Source organism: Wyeomyia smithii, chromosome 1 (genome assembly GCF_029784165.1).
Source record: "Wyeomyia smithii strain HCP4-BCI-WySm-NY-G18 chromosome 1, ASM2978416v1, whole genome shotgun sequence".
NCBI classification, from domain to species: domain Eukaryota; kingdom Metazoa; phylum Arthropoda; class Insecta; order Diptera; family Culicidae; genus Wyeomyia; species Wyeomyia smithii.
This window is the reverse complement of record NC_073694.1, coordinates 193,609,815-193,634,145: the sequence shown is the minus strand read 5'-3', so window position 1 is coordinate 193,634,145 and position 24,331 is coordinate 193,609,815. Positions and strand designations below refer to the sequence as shown.

Below are 24,331 nucleotides of genomic sequence, written 5' to 3'. Positions count from 1 at the left end.
TGATCAAATAAAAATTGCATACTTTCCTGTGGTTAAGAGGTGAAAGGCCCCTTTCTCCAACTCGAACGCAGAACCAGAACGACTCTGATGGCAGGAAACAGCATTATTTCGTTGAAGAACAGCTAGCGTGACTGGTTCGAGTGGATCAGGGTCTTTCGTAATGCGACAGGCAGTACGTTCTAGCGAACTCGAACTCGCCAAATTTAGTTCCATTTGATTGAAGAATTTCCGAGATGTGCAGAGACAGACAGAGCTGCATTTTTATATGTTTAGATAGATTTACCTCTAACTAAAAATTCGAAGCAATAACATGTGGATTTTTTATCAATAAAATGTTTGTTGATGTTCAGGATAAGGGAGAATAATAAATATCTGATTGTTATTTGCTGTGAAAAATGGACAAAATTGCCGATTTTTCATAGGTTTACCTTCACACGTACTAACGAAACTACCAATGCAGCATCAATCAACCCATGAGTCAACAGGAAAAAATCTACAGCTCGAACTGTAAGCGTGATGGCGAAAACAGTGAAGTTACTCTGTTCAAAAGAGTGCACGTTCAAAAAATAGTACCCCGCGGCGTTAAAAACGAACATCGTGCGGTACTTTGTGGACATATTGACACTATTAGACAACAATTAGAGCATCGAAAGGAAGCCCGGTTCTAGACGGTCTCGGAGCTGCAGCGGCAGCGTCTTAATAAGTTTGGCCAGTCGATTTTCCCGCGACGTGGCCGTGGTATTGGACAACTAGACTTGTCTCACTTTGAATGGTAACGACTGGCAGGGCACTTCGTATTCTACTTCCACCACGAAGGAAGTGACTACCGAGGTGAAGTTTATTTTACACACCAAGTTGCCCAAGAAGGTTCTGCTACGTCTAACACTCAGTGAGATGGGGTGTCAAAGCCTCCGCTTTTGCACTGGCCGTGAACGGAAAAATTGTTAGTACGAAGTGCCTGCTGGAAGTTGCGTCGTTCATTAAGAAATACCACAAAGCCGAAGACACGGTGTTTTGGCCGGATCTGACATCGGTCCATTACTCGAAGCGATCGTTGGAGGAGATGGAACGGTTGAATAACGATGTGGTTCCCAGGTTGGCGAACCTGCCCAACGTTCCCAAGTTGCATCTCATCGAGGATTTCTGGGCAAATCTGAAGCGCAAGATCAACTCCACAAATTTTGTCGCGAAAGGATGAACTGATAAATAAAACGAATATGGAACTTAAAAACATGCCGCTCGTAAGGGCGTAGAATTTTTTTTTGCCTTCCATAGGAAATTCATCAAACTCAATTATCTGTCTTAATATTTTTTACCACCATCCGAAAAAAGTTCATTTTTTCAGTGAGTAAGGCCGGGAACGTTCCACTAAACGGAAATATTTTTTTTTAAGTTGCACTGAACATGCCTTGTTTTTCCAAATGAGAAATTTCTAGTTCGCCATTTCAGAACACGTTTGTAAGTTGAAATGTCGTAAATCATCCAGATCCGGTATGTTGCACAAAAAACTCCAGTCTTATTGAGGTGATACTAGACCAACAGTAAGGCAAAAGACAAGGCAAAATTTCAGTGTGTGATGTGTTTTATTTGCTGTTTCTTACTGTCTATAGTTGAAACTAAACCACTATTTATTCAGGGCAAGCGTTTATTATACATTTAACATTACATATCTAACCAATGTTTAAATCTTTATATCAATAATCTACAATCTCACGCATGGCAACTAGTCGTTTGATTAAAGTATTCAGATATGAACATTATATCGCAATAATTTTTTTCTTTTCATTTGTTTATTTTTCAGGTATGTGATCTCTCTAACAATCGATACAAGTCTGCTTCTCAAGTAAGATAAAATTTATACTTAAAAAACCTGGTGTAAAATTTTGCGTGATTTATGAATATTTTTCTACAATGGAGATGTTTTAAAAAGATGCGTGTGCCAATTACCCTAAGAAGGATTTTGAGAAATATGCCCACTCTTTCCGACAAGATAGGTTTATCGTAGCGTAGTTATTATTCGGTTATTTTCAATTATTACAAAGCTGGTGAGTTCCCTGTAACTCGACAGTTTTTTTTACTAAAAAGGGCTGTGATCTATAACGATTAAAATAAATTACATACTAAAATGCGTCCTTCTAAAAGTCTAAAAAATTTCTTCACCCTTAGAAAATACTCAGTTTTGTTCAAATCAAAGAACTCGATTAAAATTTATTTTGACTGAAAATACTGCTATTCGCTCCTTCAAGCACAGTTGAAGGAATCCCAGAAATAAGCCTATTTTACTTTCACGGTACGGTTAGGGTACCGACATTGCCAAGGCCGTTTCAATTCCAGATAGGGTGGTTTACCGGTAAAACAAAACCGGTAAAACCAGTAAAACCGATATTTTTTTTAATACCGAAATTCCGGTATTGGAGAGACGAAAAAACCGGTATTTTCGGTATTTTCCTTGAAATGGAAAAAAAAACTTCCCACAATATTCATAAATCTTTGTTAGGCTAATGAATGCTTCTCACTTAGGTAGTCGTTACAAATCACATGACGATGTATACAGGGTGTAAGGTAGCTCACTTTTAATCAAATCCTTTAAGGGATAGAGGACCCTGTTTGATGAAAAAAATTCTGCGCATATGGTCAAAATTTAACTACTGCAGAGTTATTCTCTTCTTCTAGTTTTCGGTTATGTTTACCTTTAACGAGGTCTATCACAAGAAGTATGATAGCTAGCTCAATTCTGTTGGTTTCCTTGAAAAGCTGAGAAAATTTCGTAATCAATAGTATCTCAAAAATGTCGAATTAGGAAAAACAAGAAGCCTTTAGAAAGGAACAAATATGAAATCAAATGTTTTTGAGAACTTAACAGCAATTTTCTCTCTGAAATGTGTGATAAACATGGAGTTTGTTGTTAACCAAATTATACAGCCTACTCTACTAGTTGCACTCTGACACCAAGCACCTAATTCTTTTAGTTTAGATAATATTTCACTTTAAAAGCAATCAGCCGCGCCTTCGTTTAGTGTGGTAGAATTCACAATTTTCTGCTCGTTTAAGGCAAACATAACCAAAAATTGAAATTAGTGAATGACTCTGCAGTAGTTGACTTTTGACCATATGAGTAGAAGGATTTTTTTCATCAAACATGGTCCTCTATCGCCCCTTGAAGGATTTTAAGTGAGCTCCCTAACACCCTGTATAATAAATACATTTAGACAGAAGCAACATTATAAATTAATTTACCCTCACCTATTTACCAATTTTTGTTATCTTTTTGTTTGTTCTGCTCGGATTCAGACAATGTGTTTGTGTGTATCGATAATATGTCAAAAAACTTCATATCAATAAAGCATTTATTTTTTAAGTAGAACAGCTTATCTCTACACACACTCATACTCACAGAGGCAACGCGTGGGTTGGTTCAAAACCTACCAGTTTAACTACAATTTATGAGGCAGTAATTACAATCATGTCATCGAAAAAACGCAAGTCATTATTCATTTTGTGCTATTTAAAAGTAAAACTAAAAAAATTATAAATAAATATAAATTTGGATTAGGAATTTATTTTTTGTTGAGACAAAGTGTTTACAGGATGAAATAATCAACCAATAAAGATTTTATCCTAAATATAACTGCTCCTTGAAAAAGTGAAATTTAAATAGCTGTAACATGGTCAAAGCTTCGTCGCCCGTACCGCAGCGGGCTTTTACTAGCAACTAGCTGAATGTACCCGGCCTCACTCGTATACAAGTTTCTGCTTTTACTATAATTTTGTATATTTTTCTATATTTTTTATCAACCTCTCATTTCAAATATTTATTTCTATTTCAGTTACAAACTTGTTCATTCTTCATTAGAAGCTAAATTTAATAAAATAATAATAATAATAATAATAAATAATTTGGACGAATTGTTTAAAGAGCATCGAACAGAATAAAGAAGTATTTACCTTCGATTCATTCGGATTGGTAAAAAGTAAATTCTGGTTTGATCGTGATTTCTTTTTTTTTATTTCATTCATATACTCTTCTCAACAGTTTCAAATATTGTTTTTCTACGAAATTTAATGTTGTTCACTAATTTGTAACTAAGTTTTGCGATGTGAAAGAAAATTTAAATAAAAATCTGCATGTTTTTTTTCGTTATTACATTAGTTTCGAAATTATGTTCTTCGTAATCATATCACTAGATTCATTCATTGGAGTTTTTCAAACACTGTTATCCAGTGTTGTATCTGGATCGTATACCACAAGAGATCAAAATAATGGTCGCAGAGGTCCTAATCTTAGAAAAAAATCTGGATCGTAATGAAGCAGAGGTACTCATAAATGCAAAATCATAATCATGCAGCGACACGTCCATACATAGATGCATCCTGAGACGCTAAGCAAAAAATAAATTTCAAATCCAAATTTATGTAGGTAACGTTTTCGACAGTGTGGCTTACTTCGGCAAGTTTTTGCATAAGACTGCGGCAGAAAACCACTACCGAAGACGTTCGACACCCCATATCTTTAATAATTTTTCAGTTTAATTTTTAAATAGTACCCCGAACTATGATTTTAAGAACGTAAAAAGTAGGTTTAAAGACCACGAGTCATCCCTGGTTTGTATTAATCCGATAGAAATGAAAATACCGGTTTTTTACCGGTTTTACCGGTTTTTATTTTTATGAATACCGAAATACCGGTTTTTCGAAAAGTCGGTAATACCGACCACCCTATTTCCAGATTACCTGTAAGAGTGCAAACGTCCAATTCATGTTTTGTTTTCGATCGTGCTCCACGCTGTAGATTAAATGTAACGATACACAACTTTACTCTGAAGCGTACACCAAATCAAGCGCGACCTTCAAAGATCCCCTTCTTTCCGGGAATAATGCTTTTGTTCCTTTTACAGTGCTTTCGTGAACTCTCCGCAGTCGCAGTGCATCGAAAAAAGACAGCAATGACGGTACGCAGTGCATTCACTTATCGTCAGTAATATCAAGGTAATATCACGCATTTCAGTGCATTCACTTTTCTTCAGTGCTGTTCGGAAGAATTGGCTCAAAAACGTTTCCTGATTCGCGAAACTTGTCTCATTACGCCTAAATAAATTACACTCGTAAAAACTCATAAAACTACTCACAACCGTGCCTCAAGTTGCGGACGCAACATTCTGTCATGGATTTATCAGCGAACCTTGAGGATTAAAGCTCATGATTCAACTGGTTTCGGTGGATTCATCACAGGCGGAAGCTGTATTTCCTGCACTTCAGCTTTGTCTGCATTCTCTTGCTCCAAAAGTTCCTTCAGAGCTGCTGCCGCAGGAAGCTCGATTAGCACCGTCAGTCCCAGTCCGATCACAAGCGTCCACAACAACACCTGTGCCAAGTAAGTCACCTGTTGAAGAGGCGGAAAAACCCATGATATATGTGTCGAAACAATTTGCATTGCTACTCACCACCACGCGTTCGTTGGAAAACACAGGTCCCATGACCCCGCCGTACACTAACTCGATCACCGTGAAGTGAATCAGATAGATGCTGTAGGATAACTTTCCGGCAACGCCGAAAACCGGATGGCTAAAGGCTCTCTTGATCGGTGAGTTGACCGAAAACAGCGCCAACGCGAGCTGAATCAATGTCGTCAAAATGCCCCACGATTGTTTGAAAAATGTAGAATAAATTGCCTGCAGAATCGGTGCAATGTGGTTCCGGTAAACCAGCACCCAGTACACGGTTGATAGGCTTAGAATAACAAGAATCAGAGCTGCGTGGAAAATCACCCTGAACATCGTGGAGTTGAGCAGAGCTTTCCTTGAATCTCGATAGTGATGATACACGAAACCGGCCAGCATTCCGAACGAGTAAACACCAATGTTCTGATGGAACGGGAAGTAGATGTCATACTGGTAGTCGTGCTTCCGGCTGTAGTGGTGTGCGTTCTTGAGGTGCGCCGTCATAACTGGAGTCACCTGGAACACGTAGGACGCAACGGTGGGAAGCACGAGGGCACACACAAAGGCACTCCGGAAAATGTGCTCCTTCAGATGGGGCCATCGCCAGATCAGCATCATGGCCGTCACACCGTAGATGAAGAGCTGCATATCTACCGCCAGGTACCACGATTGAATCAAGCACTGGAAGCGGGAGAGAGTTTTAGTTTTTTTTTTCTGATCGTCCAACCCTGCTCTTTAATATGATAAATTCTCACTGTAATCAGGCTTAATTGATAAAAAGTCAAAGTCCTTGTTGCTGGCCTGATTTCAGTGCCAATTGCTCCCACCTACTCACCGGTTCCTCCGTTTGAATGTAGTTGTTAATGAAAAGCAAATTCGCCCACCACCAGCGACGACAGTTGTCTTGGGATTCCCCGATAAAGTGCTGCCCGAGCGGACCATCGATCATTCGCTTCATGAGAGCACACTGCAAAAAGATCACAAACGCGTACGCCGGTACGATCCGGTACAGCCGACTGCGGATCTTCTTCCAGGCGTGCGTGAGGTCAAAATCCGGATTTTTCCGGATGTGCTCCAAAAAGTTGACAGTCATCAGCATTCCCGATATGGACAGAAAAGTTTGCACGTAATTTTGAAACTCCGCTATGTAAACGATGGTTTCGGGACGATGCTGAATGCCCTCGATGAAAAAGGTGTTCGTTTGTGGCAGCTTGATGTGAGCCAGAATAACGTGCAGTATAATGACCCGCAGCATTACGATACAACGAAAGGCTTCCAAGAATTGTAAATCTTGCCGAATGCTGCCACCTACCGTATCTTTCAGCCGGTGAAGATTCCGAGGAATGGAAAATGCCACCCACAGTCGGTCTCGTTTGCTTTCCAGTTGCCGCAGGTAATACGAAACTGGATAACCTTGCCGTTTGAATTCGCGCATGTCATACGCAGTTGATGACAAAACGAGAGTCGCCAGTAAAAACAGCAAGAGGTAGAACAGGGCTTCCAGAATTCCTGTAAACAAATTATTGATTGAAAAAGATTATATTGATCAAATATTCGGCGAAAGTTGGCCCAACCTAGTGTTGGATGCATATCACTATCGGTGTAGCAGTGATAGATGTTTACATCGGATTCGATTTGTAAACCGTACTGGCTTTGAATTTGGGCACTAATGCAGGATCTTGCAATACTAGCGTGGGTTCGGTTCGGGCTCCAGTCGTACCCGGCGAGAGTGCCGGCTGCTTGCAGTGTTGTTTCGCAACTTTCGATACAAACACCTCGCTCCAGCCGGGCATGGTCGAAATGCTGGAAGTCATCGGAAATGTGCTGTAACGAAACGGATTAGTTTTTAGTTTTGACTGAAAGAGGGACGAAATATTATGACCAAAATAAAAATAGCACAAACTATTAGCACCGTGATTCAAATTACCCATTCAATTCCTAATTTGAAGAAACATAACCTTCATTTTGCTAATTCAATATTGGCGCGGTTTTGACCCCCAAAAGGCACCACAGACAATTAAATTAATGTTGAACCTTGGCTCCGATCGTCGGACCGTGAATGATATATCACAATTTGTAACGCAAAGTAACGGGGTGTGAGCAAAGAGTTACAATATATCGCTAACAGTCTAGGCAATACTTACACTAATATTCAGCCACAGTTCCGATGACGTGTTGGGCAAAATCCGAGCATGCACCACACAGTACACGAAGCCGTCCGGGTTCGCGTCTCTGCAGTCACCAAAGTCGTCGTACACAAATAGCTTCGGCAGCTTAACGTAGTCCGCCACTGGTGTTAGCGTATCGAAAAAGACAAATCACATCAAACAGGAAACAATATCAATATAACTATCCAGTAGAGTGAAAGATACGATCGAAATCACTTACAGGGCACGAATTCGTTCACACTAGCGGCAAGCGCGAACTGACAGCTGACAACGAGCGGCACAAACTGAAACAGTGCCACTAATCGGGGGCCAGCCATCACCGGCGGCTTTGAAGTGGAACAGTCTCAACCTCAACAACAAATTTACACTGAAATTCACACGCAGGGTACACGTGGGCTTTGCTCAATAAATGGGCGTACTAAAAATACCATAAAAACACAGTGACGCTTGTATTGATGACCAACTAAACGTTTGGTTGGTGTTCGATGCGAGCTTAGATTCGAACACGCTTTTTGATGAGTTGAATAATTCTGGGCGCAGAGAGTGGAAGAAAAGAAAAACAATGAAAAGTGGACACACCAGACGACCTGGCGCCGGATTAAGTGGCACGAGAGATACAACTGGTTAGTAAGAGGTAAACAATCTGGTTCCGCGCTGATTAATGTGGTTGGGAATTTTAAGTTGTTGGTTAACTAGCACGAGAGGTTTTGTAAAATGCTATCTCTCACAGTAATTTGGTGTCAACATTGTTTTGCTGATTAAATTAGGTTTTTTGTAATCTCCTCTGTTTTTTTATTTTTGTTATCTGAAGCTGTAAAAATTGAAAGTAATATTTCCTGTCCCGCAAGCTTATTAAAGACTGCCCCCTATAAAAATCAGCTTGACCAGCGGGCTATAAAGGTCGCATCTTTTCAACTTTTTACCTCCTCTCCTCTGAATGTGATAAAAATCAACATCAACAACTTTACTTCTGAGTATATAGTTAGAATAACAATTGGAATTGTCTTCGTTTGGGATATTCGGTAATGAATTTCCACAATTAAAATTATTTAGTTAACTTGTGTTAGGGGTACTGGGGGTAAACCCGGCCCCCTAAGGAAAATGATTCTGTAGTAGCACTTGATGGCGAATATTGTTATATATCTTTCACAGAATCATTACCCAGAATGTTTTCTACAAGATATGAAGGTTTTCAGTACTTTCAAACTGTTATTTTACAAGGAATAGTGAAGTTTTGTATCTAAGATAAAAACGACGTTTAGCAATCAGTGCGGGTGAAACCGGCACCCCTTGGGGGTAACACCGGCACCTAAGTTTGTTCATGAATTAACTCGAACTAACTGAACCAATTTGAATTCGGAAACCGCCGATGAGAGATCTTAAATTTCTGTATGTTACTATTGAATTTGGTTGTTGTCGGTTAGCTGGTTCTGGGCAGATTGCCGGAACAAGTTCCGTTTTACATTATGTACAAACAATGAAAGAATTTGATACTCGACAAGCCTATCATGTGGCACTTTAAATCATATTATTGACTAGTTTCATTGAAGCCAGGATCACATTGACCACACCGGAGCATTTTCAAATACCACCGGGAAATTCGTCAGTTTTGTGACATGATTCAGTACATTTGGCACCTCTAATAACCCTTGTAATCATTCATAAATCTCAGAAGAGCTTGAGTGTATGGTTCTAAGTCGATTAATTAATTTATTTATCAGCAAGACATCGGTAATAGATGAGAAATATGTGTCAGTAACATCCAACTAGCCTCAGACCATGTCGGGCTTACCCCACTCACTGGGTGACGGTGTTACCCCGACAGCACACATTTTTTTAAAGAGTATTTCTACAAAATTATCGCTTCAATTTACCTCAGATCGAATTCCTGTGATTGCTAACTATACAGGCAATAAATTGTAGAGCAACGAAAAATTATTTTAGTCTTTTCAAATGAATAAAAGCTTATGTTCCACTCACGAAAAATTACATCCGTTTACGCATCAGCTGCAGTAGCGTATGTTTTGTCTGTTATTTTGACGTTTGACGTTTCACGGTGGCTTCGATGTGTCTTAAAATGTCTAAAATATCTAATACCAACACTTCACATATTCCAAAACACAGATAATTAGCGTTTTCTAGTAAAATCCTGGGGGTGACGGTCTTACCCTCAGTGCCGGGCTTACCCCCAGTACCCCTATACTAAATTCAATTCCAATTTAGCTGAACTGTAACCTGTCTGTCAGTCTTGATTTTTCAAACTATATTATTTTTTTTTTAAAAGGCAGGTTTCTTGGTATAATCTGTTAACTCAATATCAAAGAACTTGGTTTATTCTCCAGTTTCTTGGCAAATAATATGAATAATGAAATGATATTAACAGTAGAACGCGTGGAAAGTAAAAAGAATAAAAAAACTAAATAGATCAAAATCAGTGGAGAACTTGAACCGGACATACTGATTTTATAGCAAAATGATTAAAGAGTACAAGTAATTTCAGAAGTCAAAAGAGAAAAAAAGGAAGGAAAAACCGTCAAAAAGTACCACAAGTAAAAAGAGTTTTGTGAAATTGTAAAAATTATCAAACGAGTAGAAAAAGTCAAAAAAGAATAGAACATCAAAAATATGAAGAGTGTAAAATTAATAATTTAAAAAGTGGCAGGAGTAAAATAAGCAAAAAGAGTATAAAATAAAACAAATCAATTAAAATTTCAAAGGGATAGAAAAAGTAAAGAGAGACAAAAGTTGAAAAGAGTAGATATAAAAAATAGAGATAAAACATGAAAAGACTGAAAAAAGTGAAGAGGTAAAGTGTAACAAGCAAAAGAAGAGTAGAAATAGTAGAGACGTTTAAAAGCAAACAGAGTAGAGATTCAAAAAAGTTACAAGAGCAAACAAAGTAGAAAAAATAAAAGTACAGTAAAGTTCTTTTTTACACGATTCTACGTACTGTGCAAAAAAAAAACCTCGTAAAAAAACAGGTAGAATAAAACCGTGTAAAAATGAAACTGTGTAAAAAACAGCCTACTACAGTCTGTTAGCGTTACTGTTGCTTACTGTAACAATTTTACGCGAAGACGAAAAAACCGTGTAAAATAAAACCGCCTTATTTGAGAAAACGACGTAAAAAATAGCGTTTTTTGGAAAATCGTCGTAAAAAGAACCGTGTAAAATAAAACCGTGTAAAAAAAGACTTTATTGTAGTAATAAACGTTAGAAGGTTAGAAATAGTAAAAATGTCACAAAATTATAGATATGAAGATACTGAAGAATTTACTCTCAAATCAAAAAGAAAATGAGTAACGAGAGTAAGGAAAGTTAAAAGATTGAGAAGACTGAAAAAAATCAAGAGGAGTAAAATATATCAATATATAACAGACTAAGAACATTAAAGAGTTCAAAAAGCATAAATTGTTGAACGAATCCGGACTTCAATAATTATCAAAGGAGCGAAACGAGACAACAAAAGTGAACAAATCAAAACGAATAAAACAAATGAGTTAAAATGTAGAAGGGAAGCAACAGAACAGAAAGTAAAAAAAGAGAGTAAAAATGAAACTAAATAATAAAAAATGTGAAAGGAATAAAAGAGAAGATATAACTGAAAGAAAAAAGAAGTAGAGAATAAAAAGTTATAAAAGCAGAGAATAGAGTGAAAAAACTAAATATAGAAAAAAATAAACGGAGTTAAAAGGAAAAAAGTAGCAGGAGCATAAATAGTAGAAAAAAAACAAAGAGCAAGAAACATTCAAAGGGTACAGAGATCCGAACAAGTCAATGGTAAACAGGAATGTAATTGATAAAAGGTTAACGGAAGTGAAATAACTCCAGAGATGAAAAATGTAAAAAGAAAAAAAAATTAAAAAAGAGTAAAAAGTGTCAATAAATAAAAGAGTCAATGTTAAACAGCACAAAAAATCTTAAGAGTTTAAAAAGAAAAAAAAGCATAGTCAAAATATCAGAAAAAAGTAACAATTATAAAAAGAGCCCTGATTCCCAAATATATCCCAGGAGTAAAATGGGCAAAAAATAACAAATAATCAAAAACAGGAAAATCTAAACACTAAAACAGTGAAAACTGCAAAAGAGCCGCAGAGGAGCCACAGAAGCAAAAAATCAGAGGAAACTAAATCAAAAGAGTAAAAAAGTAAAGGGCTAGCAAGGGCAAAAAGAGTGAAAGAGCAAGAAGAGTAAAAATTAAACAAAACAATAGAAAGCGTAAAAGAAATAGAAATATAAAGTGACAAAAGAAAAAGAAAAAGTAAAATAATATAAAGTGCTAAAACAAAAAAAAGTTATAAATTATAAAGTGCCAAAGTAAAAAAAAAAGGTTGATGTGAACGAAATAATGAGTTTAAAGTGGGAAAATAAAAAATTAAATGTATAAGGAGTGAACAAAAAAGTAAAAAAATATAGCCAGTCAAAAGTAAAGGTAAAGAGTAAAAACAGTATTGAGCAAAAATAATGACAAAAATAAAAAGAGTAACGTTTCTCAGAAGGGTTAAAATAGTAAAAAAAGCCGTAAGGATCAAACAGAAAAAGAGATTTAAAAAGTCAAAAAATTAAAAACAAAATTGAAGAGTAAACAACGTCAGGAAAAGAGTAAGAAGATAAAAGAATACGAAAACATCTAAAAAAATGGTCCAAACTGCAGAAGAAAACAAGCATGAGAGAATTCAAACTTGAAATTTTCCGAAGGGGTGCAAAATATCGTAAAGTAAAAAATTAAAAGATAAATAAATTAAAATATTAAAAGAATGAAAAAAATGTATAAAACCCACAAAAGTAAAATAAATCAAAACAGTTAAAAGAGCAAACAAGTTGTAGGGTCACAAGAGCAAAAATAGTAGAGAAAGTAGAAAAGGTTAGAAATTAACAATGTAAAAGATGCAAAAAGAGTAAAAAGAGCCAAGAGAAAGAAAAGAGTTGAAGATACAAGACGTAGAAAGTGAAAACAATGAAAGTTAAGATTAGAGAATATAATGAAAAAAAAGGCGTAAAATAGGAAGTACAAATGGAGTAGATAACATACAAATAGTTAGAAATGTTAGAGAGTTAGAAATAATAGAGAGCATATAATAAGGATACTGAAGAATCAAAAAGGTAAAGCGAATCAAAGAGAAAAAGAAAAGGCAGAGTAAAAAAAAGTATGAAAAGAGTAGAAAGATAGGAAAAAAATAAAAAACTTCATCGGTTGAAAGAGTAAAACGATTAACGAGCACAATAAATCTTAACAGCCGAAGAATAGAAAAATAGTCAAAACAACTGAAAAAAGCAACACGTATAGATGAATCCGAACTTTGAAATTTACCAATCAAAATCAAGAAAGAAAATAAATCAGAAAGATGAGAGAAAAATCAAAAAAAAAAATAAATGAAAATTAAAAGAGCAAAACGAACAAAAAAAATTTAGGGTAACCAAAAATTGAAAAGCAAAGAGAATACAAAATAAACAGAATAACAAACTGTCTTGGGGATTAGGGTAGAAAAAATCAAGAGAAAAAGAGAGTAAAATATAGAAGAAGCAGAGAGGAAAAAATTCAAAAAGTTAAGTTAAAACTGAAAGGAGTAAAAAAAAGTAAAGATTAATTACAGTAAAAAGTTGAAAGAGTAGCACTAGCAAACAAAGTAGATAAAAAAGAAATGGTAGGGAACGTTTAAATGGTAGAAATAATAAGAAGAGTCATGAAGTTATATATACAAAGCTACTGAAAACACAAAAAGATAGAAGCAATTAAACAAAGAATGAAAGAATAACGAGAGTCAAATAAGCAAAAAGAGTTAAAAGATATAAAAAGAGTAAATAGAGTAAAAGATGAAAAAGAGCGAGGATCTTCAACAGATAAAAAAGCAAGAAGGTCAAAGAAAGAATAAATCTTGAGAGTCACAAGAAGAAAGGTAGTCAAAACAGTAACAAGTTAACAAAGGGTTAGGGTAAAATTATCAAAAGAGTAAAACGAGCCATAAAAAGGAAAAAAATCAAAAGAGAAAAAAATAGCAGTGTAAAAATGTAGGAAACTAGCAGGAGTAAAAAAACAAATAGAGTTAAAAATTGAACTTAACAATAAAAAGTGTGCAAGGAAAAAAAATAATAAAAAGAGCCGAGAAAACAAAGAGAGTTAAATATAGAATTAGTTGAAAATAAAAAGTAAAAGAAGAGAGTGTTAAAAGTGTAAGAGGTACAAAAAAGTGAGGATAGTAAAAAAGTAACAGTTAAGAGTAAAAAGAGTAGCAAGATCAAGAAGAGAAAAAAATAATAGAGTGCGTAACGAAAGAAGGGTAGAAATAGGAAAAAAATCATAAAATTATAGACATTAAAATACCACAGAGTCAAGAAGTAACAGAGAGAAACAAAAATAAAAAGATAAAAAAGAGTGTGAAAGAGTTCGAAAAAAAAAACAATAAGATCGAACAAAGTAAAGAACATCAACAGATGATACTGAAAATAATAAAAATAAAAAAATATATTCAAATTCAAATTTAAAGTCAAGAGAAAAAAAAGAGTTAAGTATAGAAGAAGTAGAGAGCAGAAAGTGAAAATAGTGGAAAAGTAAAGAGTAAAAAGTCTTAGCCAAAAGAGGAAAAAAAATCAAACGAGAAAAAAACAAAGGTGTAAAAATGTAGAAGAATAAAAAGAGTTAAATATTAAACTGAACAATAAAAAGTGCGAAAGGAAAACAAATAGTAAAAGGAATGAAACAAGAGAGTTAAGTTGAAGAGGAGTACAAAGAATATGTGAAAAAAGTAAAGATAGCAAAAAGATAACAGAGTAAAGAGTAAAAAGAGTAGCAAGAGTAAAAACTTTATAAAAATAAAAAACTCTCAGTTGTTGGAAATAAACTTCTCTTTTTTAAAATTTCCAAGATCCTGGAGATACAACTCGTATCGCTATTTCATGTCGTGTGTTGTTTTTATCTAGTTTCACCACAATCCACAATCCAAATTAAACCGCAGATTTCGAAACATAGACTATACTTGGGATTTCCTCCCAACTCTGATAGTATCAATAGCCGTTTTGAATCTTCGAAAACCGTTTCAAAATTATGTAACTTTTCCACTTTCGTAATTTGATTGAATAACATTGTCCGATTGAAATCAAAATGGTAATATATTCGGCGGTCATCAACCGTCTCGATACTGATGACAAATATTTAGTTAATTAGGTTTTTATAATTTTCGCATTCCACTCAACTGATATTTGTTTCTCACAAAACCCATTGTGTTATTCTTCGAACAGATATTTAACCCGGAATCTTTGAACAGTTAGGTAGTTTTATTACCCAACTTCTTCTGCTTTTCGCGAATCTACTTAGCAACAGTACACAAAACAAAACAAAACATCATATTGCACCACCGCGGGTTCCACCTTTTTCGCTGTTTGTGTAACACAATTATTGTTTGCTCTTCTCGGCAAGTGATATGACATTTTTGAAAAGAATCTCGTCAGGGATATTGATTCGTGACCCAACCCGCACTGTAGTATAGTTGTACACCGAAACACAAATCAGCATTTCATCCCGTAAGAATTATTCATTTCTTCGTGCCACCACACCAACGGCAATTCTATTATATCTCAGGTTCGTCGCCTGACGGAACGAAAGCATTGACCAGTCCGAACGGATAACACAATTAGCAAACTGCTTCTTTCCTAATCAATTCGCAGTCTTTGGCGTGGGACTGAGTTTCACATCATAATTCACTTTCACAAGAGACGCTACCGTCATTAGATAACTTTCTTGCTATTAACCTTTCGATGAATAGAAATTAGGAGGAGAGTCTGCGATGATAAACTGCTGTCCAATATTTTAAAGTTGAATGAAAATTTGCACTTCTTCACTGATTTTTCACAACATCGACGGTTTTTCGCCAACTTACGACGTTACGCATATGCAAATTTCCAATGGATCACGGTCAGATCGAGGATCGACGCGTTTCAAATAATTGGTCACGCAACTGCAAACGCATCCATTCGTACCGGCGATCCGAACTAGACTGTAAACCTATGATGGTAAAATCTTGTGATATCCTCCACCGTTCGACCGATCGATAGGTGTGATCGGTGTGACCGCAGCAACCAGAAGTGTCCAGTACACTAGCGTACGTATGAGACTACTGGAAGGAATAAAATACGAGTTCGCGATTGTTGGACGGAGACTAGAATTGAACGAAAGCGAAAGGTGATGGAAATGGGAGATGGGGTTTGCACTTTGCAGCGAGGCGGTGGTGGCAGTCGCTCTTTATACTGGACATTGAACATATTTTTTTGGGTCTTGCTTTGTGACGCGTGTGACGAAATCATTATTCATGCGTTCGCTTCTATCGCATCGCGCCGGGGGAAGTCACCGTATATTCCGCAATACAACATCCGTCAGAAACCAGCTGGAAAAGTCACAAAACTGGTAACTTCAAAGTGTACACATGATTAGCACATTGTCCATATGTTCATGCCAATACCGTAGGGGAATTCTATGGTCATACATGTACTAGGTACTGTTTGCACGAAAAAAGTCATTTGGCGAGTGGGTGTGAACTTGTTACCAACTCGTGTAACTGATGGAGAGATTTTTTTTCACAGTTTCAATTAGTGTGCTGTTAAACCGAACCTAAACACGGTGAGATGTCGTCATATGAAACAAAAAAATATCTACGACGTATTTTAGGGAAACTGCGTATATGTTTTTATTGTTTTGTTGCTCACACGCACTGTGCGGTATTCTTAAACGGCTTTTTTTAATTTTCAGCTATCCCAGGCACAAACCCTATTAGTTATGTTTTTAATTACTTTTGAAGGTATTCTATCCACCCGATTTCGTAATTTTCCATTCCAGCTTTCTGCAAGTCACTACAGTTATCAGGCAGGGCGCTTTTGGATGCTGGGAAAATGAGCTTCCTAGTCAGTTTGATCCACAACGAACCTCAAATCACGCGCGTCGAATGCGTCAATCAATATGGGATAACTGCTACATAAATCAAGCGATGATGCTTTTTTTGTCGGAGATACAATGAAAATAATTCATATCCCATTCGTAAAATTTCGGTAGTATTAAACATTTTTGACTTTTTTAATATGTTTGTCATTCTTGCGCAAACTGTTGCTTAGGTTACTCTTGAATGATAGGAACCATTTCTTCTAAACTTACACGAATGACACTTGTGACCCACAAATCAGTAACACTTCCCTTGTAATATCAAGCTGCAAGCGTCGGTTCCGTTGAAAGAAGAAATGCGTCACCAAAATCATTTACTCTCGACCGGTCAATAGGTTTGAAGATGCGCCCGATCCTAACGATAATCATGACGCTGCATTAACCAACTCATTTGAATGGACCATGATTTACCAAATCGTGATCCGTTTCGATTGTCTCTGATGTTGCAGTGTACGTCATTTGGCTTTTCTTTTACGGAAAACTGAGCTAAATTTTTCTAGACTATATCATTTACAAAGGAATTCAAAAAAATCAACCCATAAGTTTGTGTTTAACTTCAAACTTTAGTGTGATTTCGCATGAATCATCACAAATAATTTACGAACTTTAATTGAAGCAAATATCAATACAGCTTTTGTTGACCTAACTATAATATAAGCAGATTGCCCAATAAACTGGTCGTGAGCAGACGATGTGGGATGAGATTTTAGTAGGTCTACGATCACAGTAAGGATCAAAATAATTACAATCTCAAGAGTAATAATCAATCAATGTTTGTCAAGAGTAAATATCTGTGATATCAACAACATATTGACAGATTGGAGCGGCTTTTGTCAAAATAAAAACAAGACCGCACAGGGCGCGGGCCGAGTGCCCACTCGGCGACTGATCGTTTTCGGCTGCTAACTAGCGCCACTTGTGGTCAGCAGCAGCTTTCGAAAGATCTCTGCATGAGAGCAAGCGAGCGCCGCACAACACCGATCGGTGGAGAGCGAGAGTAAAATCCGGCCGTTAATACCGGCTATCAAGAGCTCGCTTTGATGGTCGCGAAATGCGCTACACAGAACGATGGTTCGTGAAGGTAGTAAAAGATTTCCCAAAGAGAGACACAAATTTTGCAGAAAAAGATTAGATTAAGAGAAACGCAGATTACCTTCATGATATGCGAGTATTTTTTTTTTTCTGCGCTATGGGACAATAAATCCAAGACTGATGCAGTTCTATGTTTATTCTTACATAAGCATCCCTTACTAACACGCAAAGAATCCATCCCCAGGATACCTATTAATCGATGACGGAATCGTGAAAAGAATCGCAAACACGATCCGGAGGATTCCCACTCACGATTCTTATTTCAAGAATTCAGGCATCCTTTTCAAGGACGCTCAGGAATCCAATGTGAGGAATCCCAGAGAGTCTATGCGAATCGTATGTGTTCGTCCGGGATGGCTCATGGCTTAAAACGAAACCTAGTTTTAGTCCCACATTCAGTTCTCAAACAAATAATGACAACATAGTTGTTAAATCTTGGTTCCATTTTGGCAAATATGACTGTCTTCTACATCTTTTATCTCTCAACGGAATCTCAATTCACAAGAGCTGTCATTCTTGAATTGACATAGATCAAGGAATGATGTGTACGCATATGTCGAAAAATGAACCCAAAATTATATCTTTGAGGAACGTCTAAAGTGACAACAGTTTTTTTTTTTTTTAATTTTAAGGTTCAAGAGATCACGTTTAATTTCAATCGTATGCGGTTTTAAATAAACGTATTGTCTATTTGTTTATTTTACGGTTATTTATCTGACAATAGTCTTAATTAATAACAAAAATCAGGGTCCAACATGTTTCATTGATTTAACCTATGCACAATCTTTCGGGATGACTCGCTGAACTCAAATAAATCTTCAACACGCAAAAAGTTTCTAATTGCGACGGTGCTGGGCTCGTAGAAACCACAGGATGTACGATGAAATGCAGTTTGAAATAGGCCAGTTGATCTGAGGGTACGTTGCGAAGCACGGAAGTTTAGCTGAAACAGAAGCGACGGTGAATCGATCTCGCCATTCAAAATTTTGACGACAAATACAGCTTACTGAATTTTTCTACAGCTTCCAAGTGTATCAAGGCCAAGTAATCGACAGCGATCAGGATACGGTGAAAGGCTTTCCAGATCACGCCAGGGCAGGTCACGTAATGCGAATCGGGCGAATCTTTTTTGGACACGTTCTATCGCAAACACGGTCAACTCTTTTTAGCTCAAGTTCATTTATGCGATGTTTGAACATAATTGGGTTTAAAGTACGGTGAAATGTCATAACCTCGCATTTTCCTATGCTAATCACTAGCCAGTTCCTATGACACCAGTCAACAAAAACATTTAGAAGAGACTACCTCCTACAATAGCATAGCATAATTTAAGAAAAGTGCAAAACAGTAAAGACCCCAAGTTGCTGCCTTGCGGTACTTTCGATTTGTTAGTGAATTGCGACGAAACACAAGAACCAAATTTCACAGGTAGAATCCTTCCATATAGGTATGAACTCAGTCATTTGGCGAACGGATTTGATGCTCCAAGTCGTGAAATTTTACGCAATAATATGTAAATAATATGCCTTCAGATCGGCGTAGATGACATCAATTTGCGCTTTTTGTTCAATTTGTGAGATACACATTGATGTGAACTCTAGTAGGTTTGTACCAACTGAGCGGTTCGACATAAATCCATGTTGCGAGGTGGAAATGTAATTTTTAGTACAGTAAAGCATAACGTCGCTAACTAGAATTTCGAACAGTTTAGATCCAGCTGAAAGACTAGTGATACCACGTCGATACCACGCGCTGGAAACATAAACGACTGTTTCCATACATCGTAAAAAGTAGAAAAACAGTGAGAAGAGTTAAGATAGTAGAAGGAAAAATAGGAAGCGAGAGCAGAAGTAAAAAGCGGCCATTTTTGGTTCCTCTACCGTTCCTCCTTAACTTTCATTGTTTTCTGATTTTCATCATTCTTGTCATTATTAAAATTGAGTATATCGGCTTTCCAGTCATCTGCTTATCAAAACGAAAATTTATTTTCTATTTCCGACGTTTCGATTTAATATAAAATCTTTTTCAAGGATTAGAAAGGATATCGTTTTTTGTCTAATAGCTTTATGTTTTGAGCATCAACGATCAAAGATTGAATTGTGGCTAGCATTCGTTTACGTTTTTGCATTTAAAATAAAATAAACTTGAACTTAAAATACATCACTCTAAGCTGAATTCGTAGTAGCACTTCTCACTGCGTATAACTGTCTATTCAAATTGTTGTCATTATTTTTGTTGTCTTTTTCATATTTTTTGTCATATTTTGATATTTTCGTAATTTTGAATCTTTTTTTTGTTTCAATGTGTGCTCTAATTTAACTTCTACTTTTTGTCACTTTTGTCTTTGCAAATAACGGCTTTTTCGGCTTTTGGCTCATGTTTCATTTTAATTTTTGCGCGAGACTACGTCTTTGTTTTTTATGTTGTGTTACATTCTGTAAAAGTGAAAATGAAACCAGCCTAATGTTAGGTTATATTTCAAACGGTTATTGTACAATCAGACGACGGATTTTAACAAACAATACATTGTTGGATAGATGAAATGATGAACAATTATTGTTATCATTGCTAGTAGCGAAACTTTATAAAAAGGTTCAAGGTCGAATTTCCACGAACACCAATCATGTACGCCTAGCGCAGATACCATGAATAATCTGCGGTGATATCCTCCTTACCAATATCAGGAAAAAAAACATTGGCGGAATCTCTTCATACCAACACTTCGACCAATGTCTGCTGCCATGATCCTAAACTTTTTAGATATCTCCAAGATGAAGCTTTGATTTGATTTGCTGTAAGAAACTTATTGAAACTGATGTCTTGAGAAAAAAGCATGCTAGTACAGGCAACAGCAAATTTGGCAATCGGTGTTAGACGCTAGTCTTCGGCTCGGCACGCAACGAATGAAGAACAGCACTACATAGATTACCCGGTCTAGTTCTACGTCACCATTTTAAACAATCTCTAAGGCTGTAATATCTTGTACTAAGTATTACATTTTTCTATTATTTCTGTCCAACTATCATTGTCACCCTTTTTTATCTCATTAATACCCATTTTCGGTCGAACTATCTTATTCTTGCCCTATTTTTAAATTTATGTTGGTTCTCTTTTTATATTCACTTACTATTGAACTGCCTTTTTACTTTAATCTGACTTAATTTTGTCTTAATTTGGCTTATGTTTTGCTTTTGTCGGTTTCCTTATTGTTGGTTTATTTTCGTCTGATTTATTTTATCTAAAAGAGGAATCATCCATTTGATTTATTTTGCGAAATTTGTGATTTTTGTCTCATTTGTGATTCTCTTCGTTTAAAGCTTGCTTCATTTCGTCACCTGGACTTCGTCTGGCTTTCTTCTTATTTTTATTTTTTTCTGCTTTCTTGTTTTTATCAATTTTTCTTCGTGATCTCTTTTTTAACTCAATCCTAGCCTTGTCTCAATGTTATTCTTTCTTAGTCTTAATTTTACAGCATTTTTAAGTATTAATGGTTAACTGCATTTTGTCGCATTTATTCGTGTTTATTTGATAATATCTGCAGTATGCATTAGTCACTCTTTTATACATTTAGATTTCGTTTTATACTTTTGTCTATAATTTGTATTATTCTAATTTTATTTTTTATCACACTTTTGTATTATTTCATTCTCATTTTTGTCTCAAGTTTGTTCACTTATTTCACTTTTTGTCCCATTTTTGTTACTGTCTCCTTCATTTAGTTTCACTCGTGTCCTATTGCGTTTTAAACTGACATTTGATCAAATGCTGTCTCATTTTTATTACAGCTTTGAATCATTTTCGTTTCATTATCATTTCGGGTTTATTTTTGCTTTCCCGTTCGCCTCAGTTTAATTTATTTGTTCCATTTTTGACTTTAACAAACAATACATTGTTGGATAGATGAAATGATGAGCAATTATTGTTATCATTGCTAGTAGCGAAACTTTATAAAAAGGTTCAAGGTCGAATTTCCACGAACACCAATCACGTACGCCTAGCGCAGATACCATGAATAATCTGCGGTGATATCCTCCTTACCAATATCAGGAAAAAAAACATTGGCGGAATCTCTTCATACCAACACTTCGACCAATGTCTGCTGCCATGATCCTAAACTTTTTAGATATCTCGAAGATGAAGCTTTGATTTGATTTGCTGTAAGAAACTTATTGAAACTTATGTCTTGAGAAAAAAGCATGCTAGTACAGGCAACAGCAAATTTGGCAATCGGTGTTAGACGCTAGTCTTCGGCTCGGCACGCAACGAATGAAGAACAGCACTACATAGATTACCCGGTCTAGTTCTACGTCACCATTTTAAACAATCTCTGAGGCTGTAATATCTTGTACTATGTATTACATTTTTCTATTATTTCTGTCTAACTATCATTGTCACCCTTTTTTATCTCATTAATACCCAATTTCGGTCAAACTATCTAATTCTTGCCCTATTTTTAAATTTATGTTGGTTCTCTTTTTATATTCACTTACTATTGAACTGCCTTTTTACTTTAATCTGACTTAATTTTGTCTTTATTTGGCTTATGTTGGTTGGTGGTTCGTTGGTGTTATTGTTGGTTTATTTTTGTCTGATTTATTTTATCTAAAAGAGGAATTATCTGTTTGATTTATTTTGCGAAATTTGTGATTCTTGTCTCATTTGTGATTCTCTTCGCTTAAAGCTTGCTTCATTTCGTCACCTGGACTTCGTCTGGCTTTCTTCTTATTTTTATTTTTTTTCTGCTTTCTTGTTTTTATCCATTTTTCTTCGTTATCTCCTTTTTAACTCAATCCTAGCCTTGTCTCAATGTTATTCTTTCTTAGTCTTAATTTTACAGCATTGTTAAGTATTAATGGTTAACTGCATTTTGTCGCATTTATTCGTGTTTATTTGATAATATCTGCAGTATGCATTAGTCACTCTTTTATACATTTAGATTTCGTTTTATACTTTTGTCTATAATTTGTATTATTCTAATTTTATTTTTTATCACACTTTTGTATTATTTCATTCTCATTTTTGTCTCAAGTTTGTTCACTTATTTCACTTTTTATCCCATTTTTGTTACTGTCTCCTTCATTTAGTTTCACTCGTGTCCTATTGCGTTTTAAACTGACATTTGATCAAATGCTGTCTCATTTTTTTACAGCTTTGAATCATTTTCGTTTCATTATTATTTCAGGTTTATTTTTGCTTTCTCGTTTAATTTATTTGTTCCATGTTTGACTTGTTACTCATGTCTGAATGTTCATTAAGTTTGGTTTTATTGTGGTTCCATTTTATCTTATTTTTGTTTTATTTCACTTTTATCACTTTTGGTACTTTTTTGTATTACTCTTGACGGACCAACTCAACTGTGGAGCTGGCAGCACCTTCACAGAATTCAAGAAAAATTTTTGAGTGCGTAAACCGTCTTACTGAATCAGCTTTGTTCCTTTAGACTTTACTTCTGTCTAGCCATTTTTTCATTATTGATTTCTTTTATCTGATTTTCTCCGATATAAAAATCTGTCCCTTTTGTTGATTTTGTGATTTTTCTCTCGCTTTCGACGGTTTTCACGCCAACTCGCCTAATGGGTCTGATAAAACTTTCTGAGAACTCAATCTTTTTTTTTTGGGTATGTAGGCCTTATGAACTAAGCAAATTTGCATCATATTTTTGAAAATATATCCACAAAAAAAGTCTGAAAATTTTAAACTTTTTTTTTATAAATGTCTATATGTTTTTAAATAAATATTAATAAAATTAAATTTATTTGATTTATTTGAGCTTAAACGATCGCATCTTTCTCAGTTGCTCCTCCGTGAAAAATCTAGGCTAGTGAAGTTACACAAAGAACCACCGTGAGATTGCTGATTTGGAATTAGTTTACCATCTTCAATGTTCAATAATTTAGTCCTTACGGTCGATAAGGGATGCAAAGAAGAAAATGTTACTATCGTTGTTACCTTGGACCGAGTTTTTCTCTGCATTTCTGACTTGGCTGTAACAGAAAGCAAAACAAGGTGAATTATTTTTCTCAAATAATAATTTTTCTCAAATGATAATTTTCACCCATAAGACTAGGGCTTCTTTCCTCAAGCCAAACAATAATCACGTTGTCAAGATGAATGGGGATATTTTAAGTTGGTCTAACAAGGTTAAGTACTTGGGACTAATTTACGATAAGAAACTTATTTTCAAAAAGCACATTGAGAGTATACAAGCCAAGTGCATCAAATATACGAGATGTTTATATCCTCTCATTAACAGGAATTCTAAACTTTGTTTAAAGAACAAACTTTTGATTTACAAACAAATTTTTAGACCAGCAATGCTTTATGCTGTACCGATCTGGTCAAGTTGCTGTTCAACAAGGAAGAAAACGCTTTAAAGTATTCAGAATAAAATTCTGAAAATGATTCAGTTTAATTGGGTAAGGTTTAATCGGTCAAAACACCATGCCAGAGATTGCGTGTATGGGTCCCGTCGGGATGCGGTATATTTTTCCAAATCTATATCATATTTCCAGTTTGCTTATTTTTCGCTTTCCCTACTGCACACATTGTCTGCTTAATGAACTATAATTAGTTCCTTTATTAAAAGTAAAAATAACACTTGAAAATAAAACTTTAAACGAATTTCACTCAAAAGTTACGCCTCACGCCTTCAGTCGTGGATGAATAGTTTTTTTCTAAGGAAGATTGTTTATAACTCAAGATTTTTC

The 24,331-nt window shown here is 35.6% G+C and overlaps 2 protein-coding genes across 25 annotated transcripts in view; one reads left to right on the top strand and one right to left on the bottom strand.

Moving 5' to 3' along the window:
- LOC129718215 (complexin) overlaps positions 1-24,331 on the top strand; it is a 496,349-nt gene that overhangs the window by 38,523 nt on the left and 433,495 nt on the right. The gene's annotated exons all lie outside the window — the stretch shown is intronic.
- Positions 1,565-15,680, bottom strand: LOC129718213 (O-acyltransferase like protein-like). 8 transcript variants are annotated; one of them, XM_055668731.1, is made up of 7 exons: positions 15,353-15,680; positions 7,827-8,136; positions 7,583-7,728; positions 7,013-7,262; positions 6,274-6,947; positions 5,442-6,119; positions 1,565-5,380 (listed from the first exon to the last, which is right to left on the bottom strand). In XM_055668731.1, the coding sequence occupies exons 2-7, from the start codon at positions 7,921-7,923 to the stop codon at positions 5,195-5,197; spliced, it is 2,031 nt and encodes a 676-aa protein (XP_055524706.1). In that variant the 5' UTR covers positions 7,924-8,136; positions 15,353-15,680; the 3' UTR covers positions 1,565-5,194. The 8 variants fall into 8 exon arrangements, with proteins under 8 accessions (XP_055524706.1, XP_055524709.1, XP_055524708.1 ...); XM_055668734.1 differs by having other exon boundaries at positions 7,827-8,024; XM_055668733.1 differs by having other exon boundaries at positions 7,827-8,193; positions 15,481-15,680.

Bases quoted from the DNA above. Each gene is read 5' to 3' on its own strand.
- LOC129718213 (XM_055668731.1), bottom strand. From the start codon at position 7,923: ATGGCTGGCCCCCGATTAGTGGCACTGTTTCAGTTTGTGCCGCTCGTT. The intron at 6,120-6,273 runs GTGAGTAGGTGG...TCCCGCTTCCAG, and splicing joins ACATTCAAACGGAGGAACCG to TGCTTGATTCAATCGTGGTA. The intron at 5,381-5,441 runs GTGAGTAGCAAT...CCTCTTCAACAG, and splicing joins TTTCCAACGAACGCGTGGTG to GTGACTTACTTGGCACAGGT.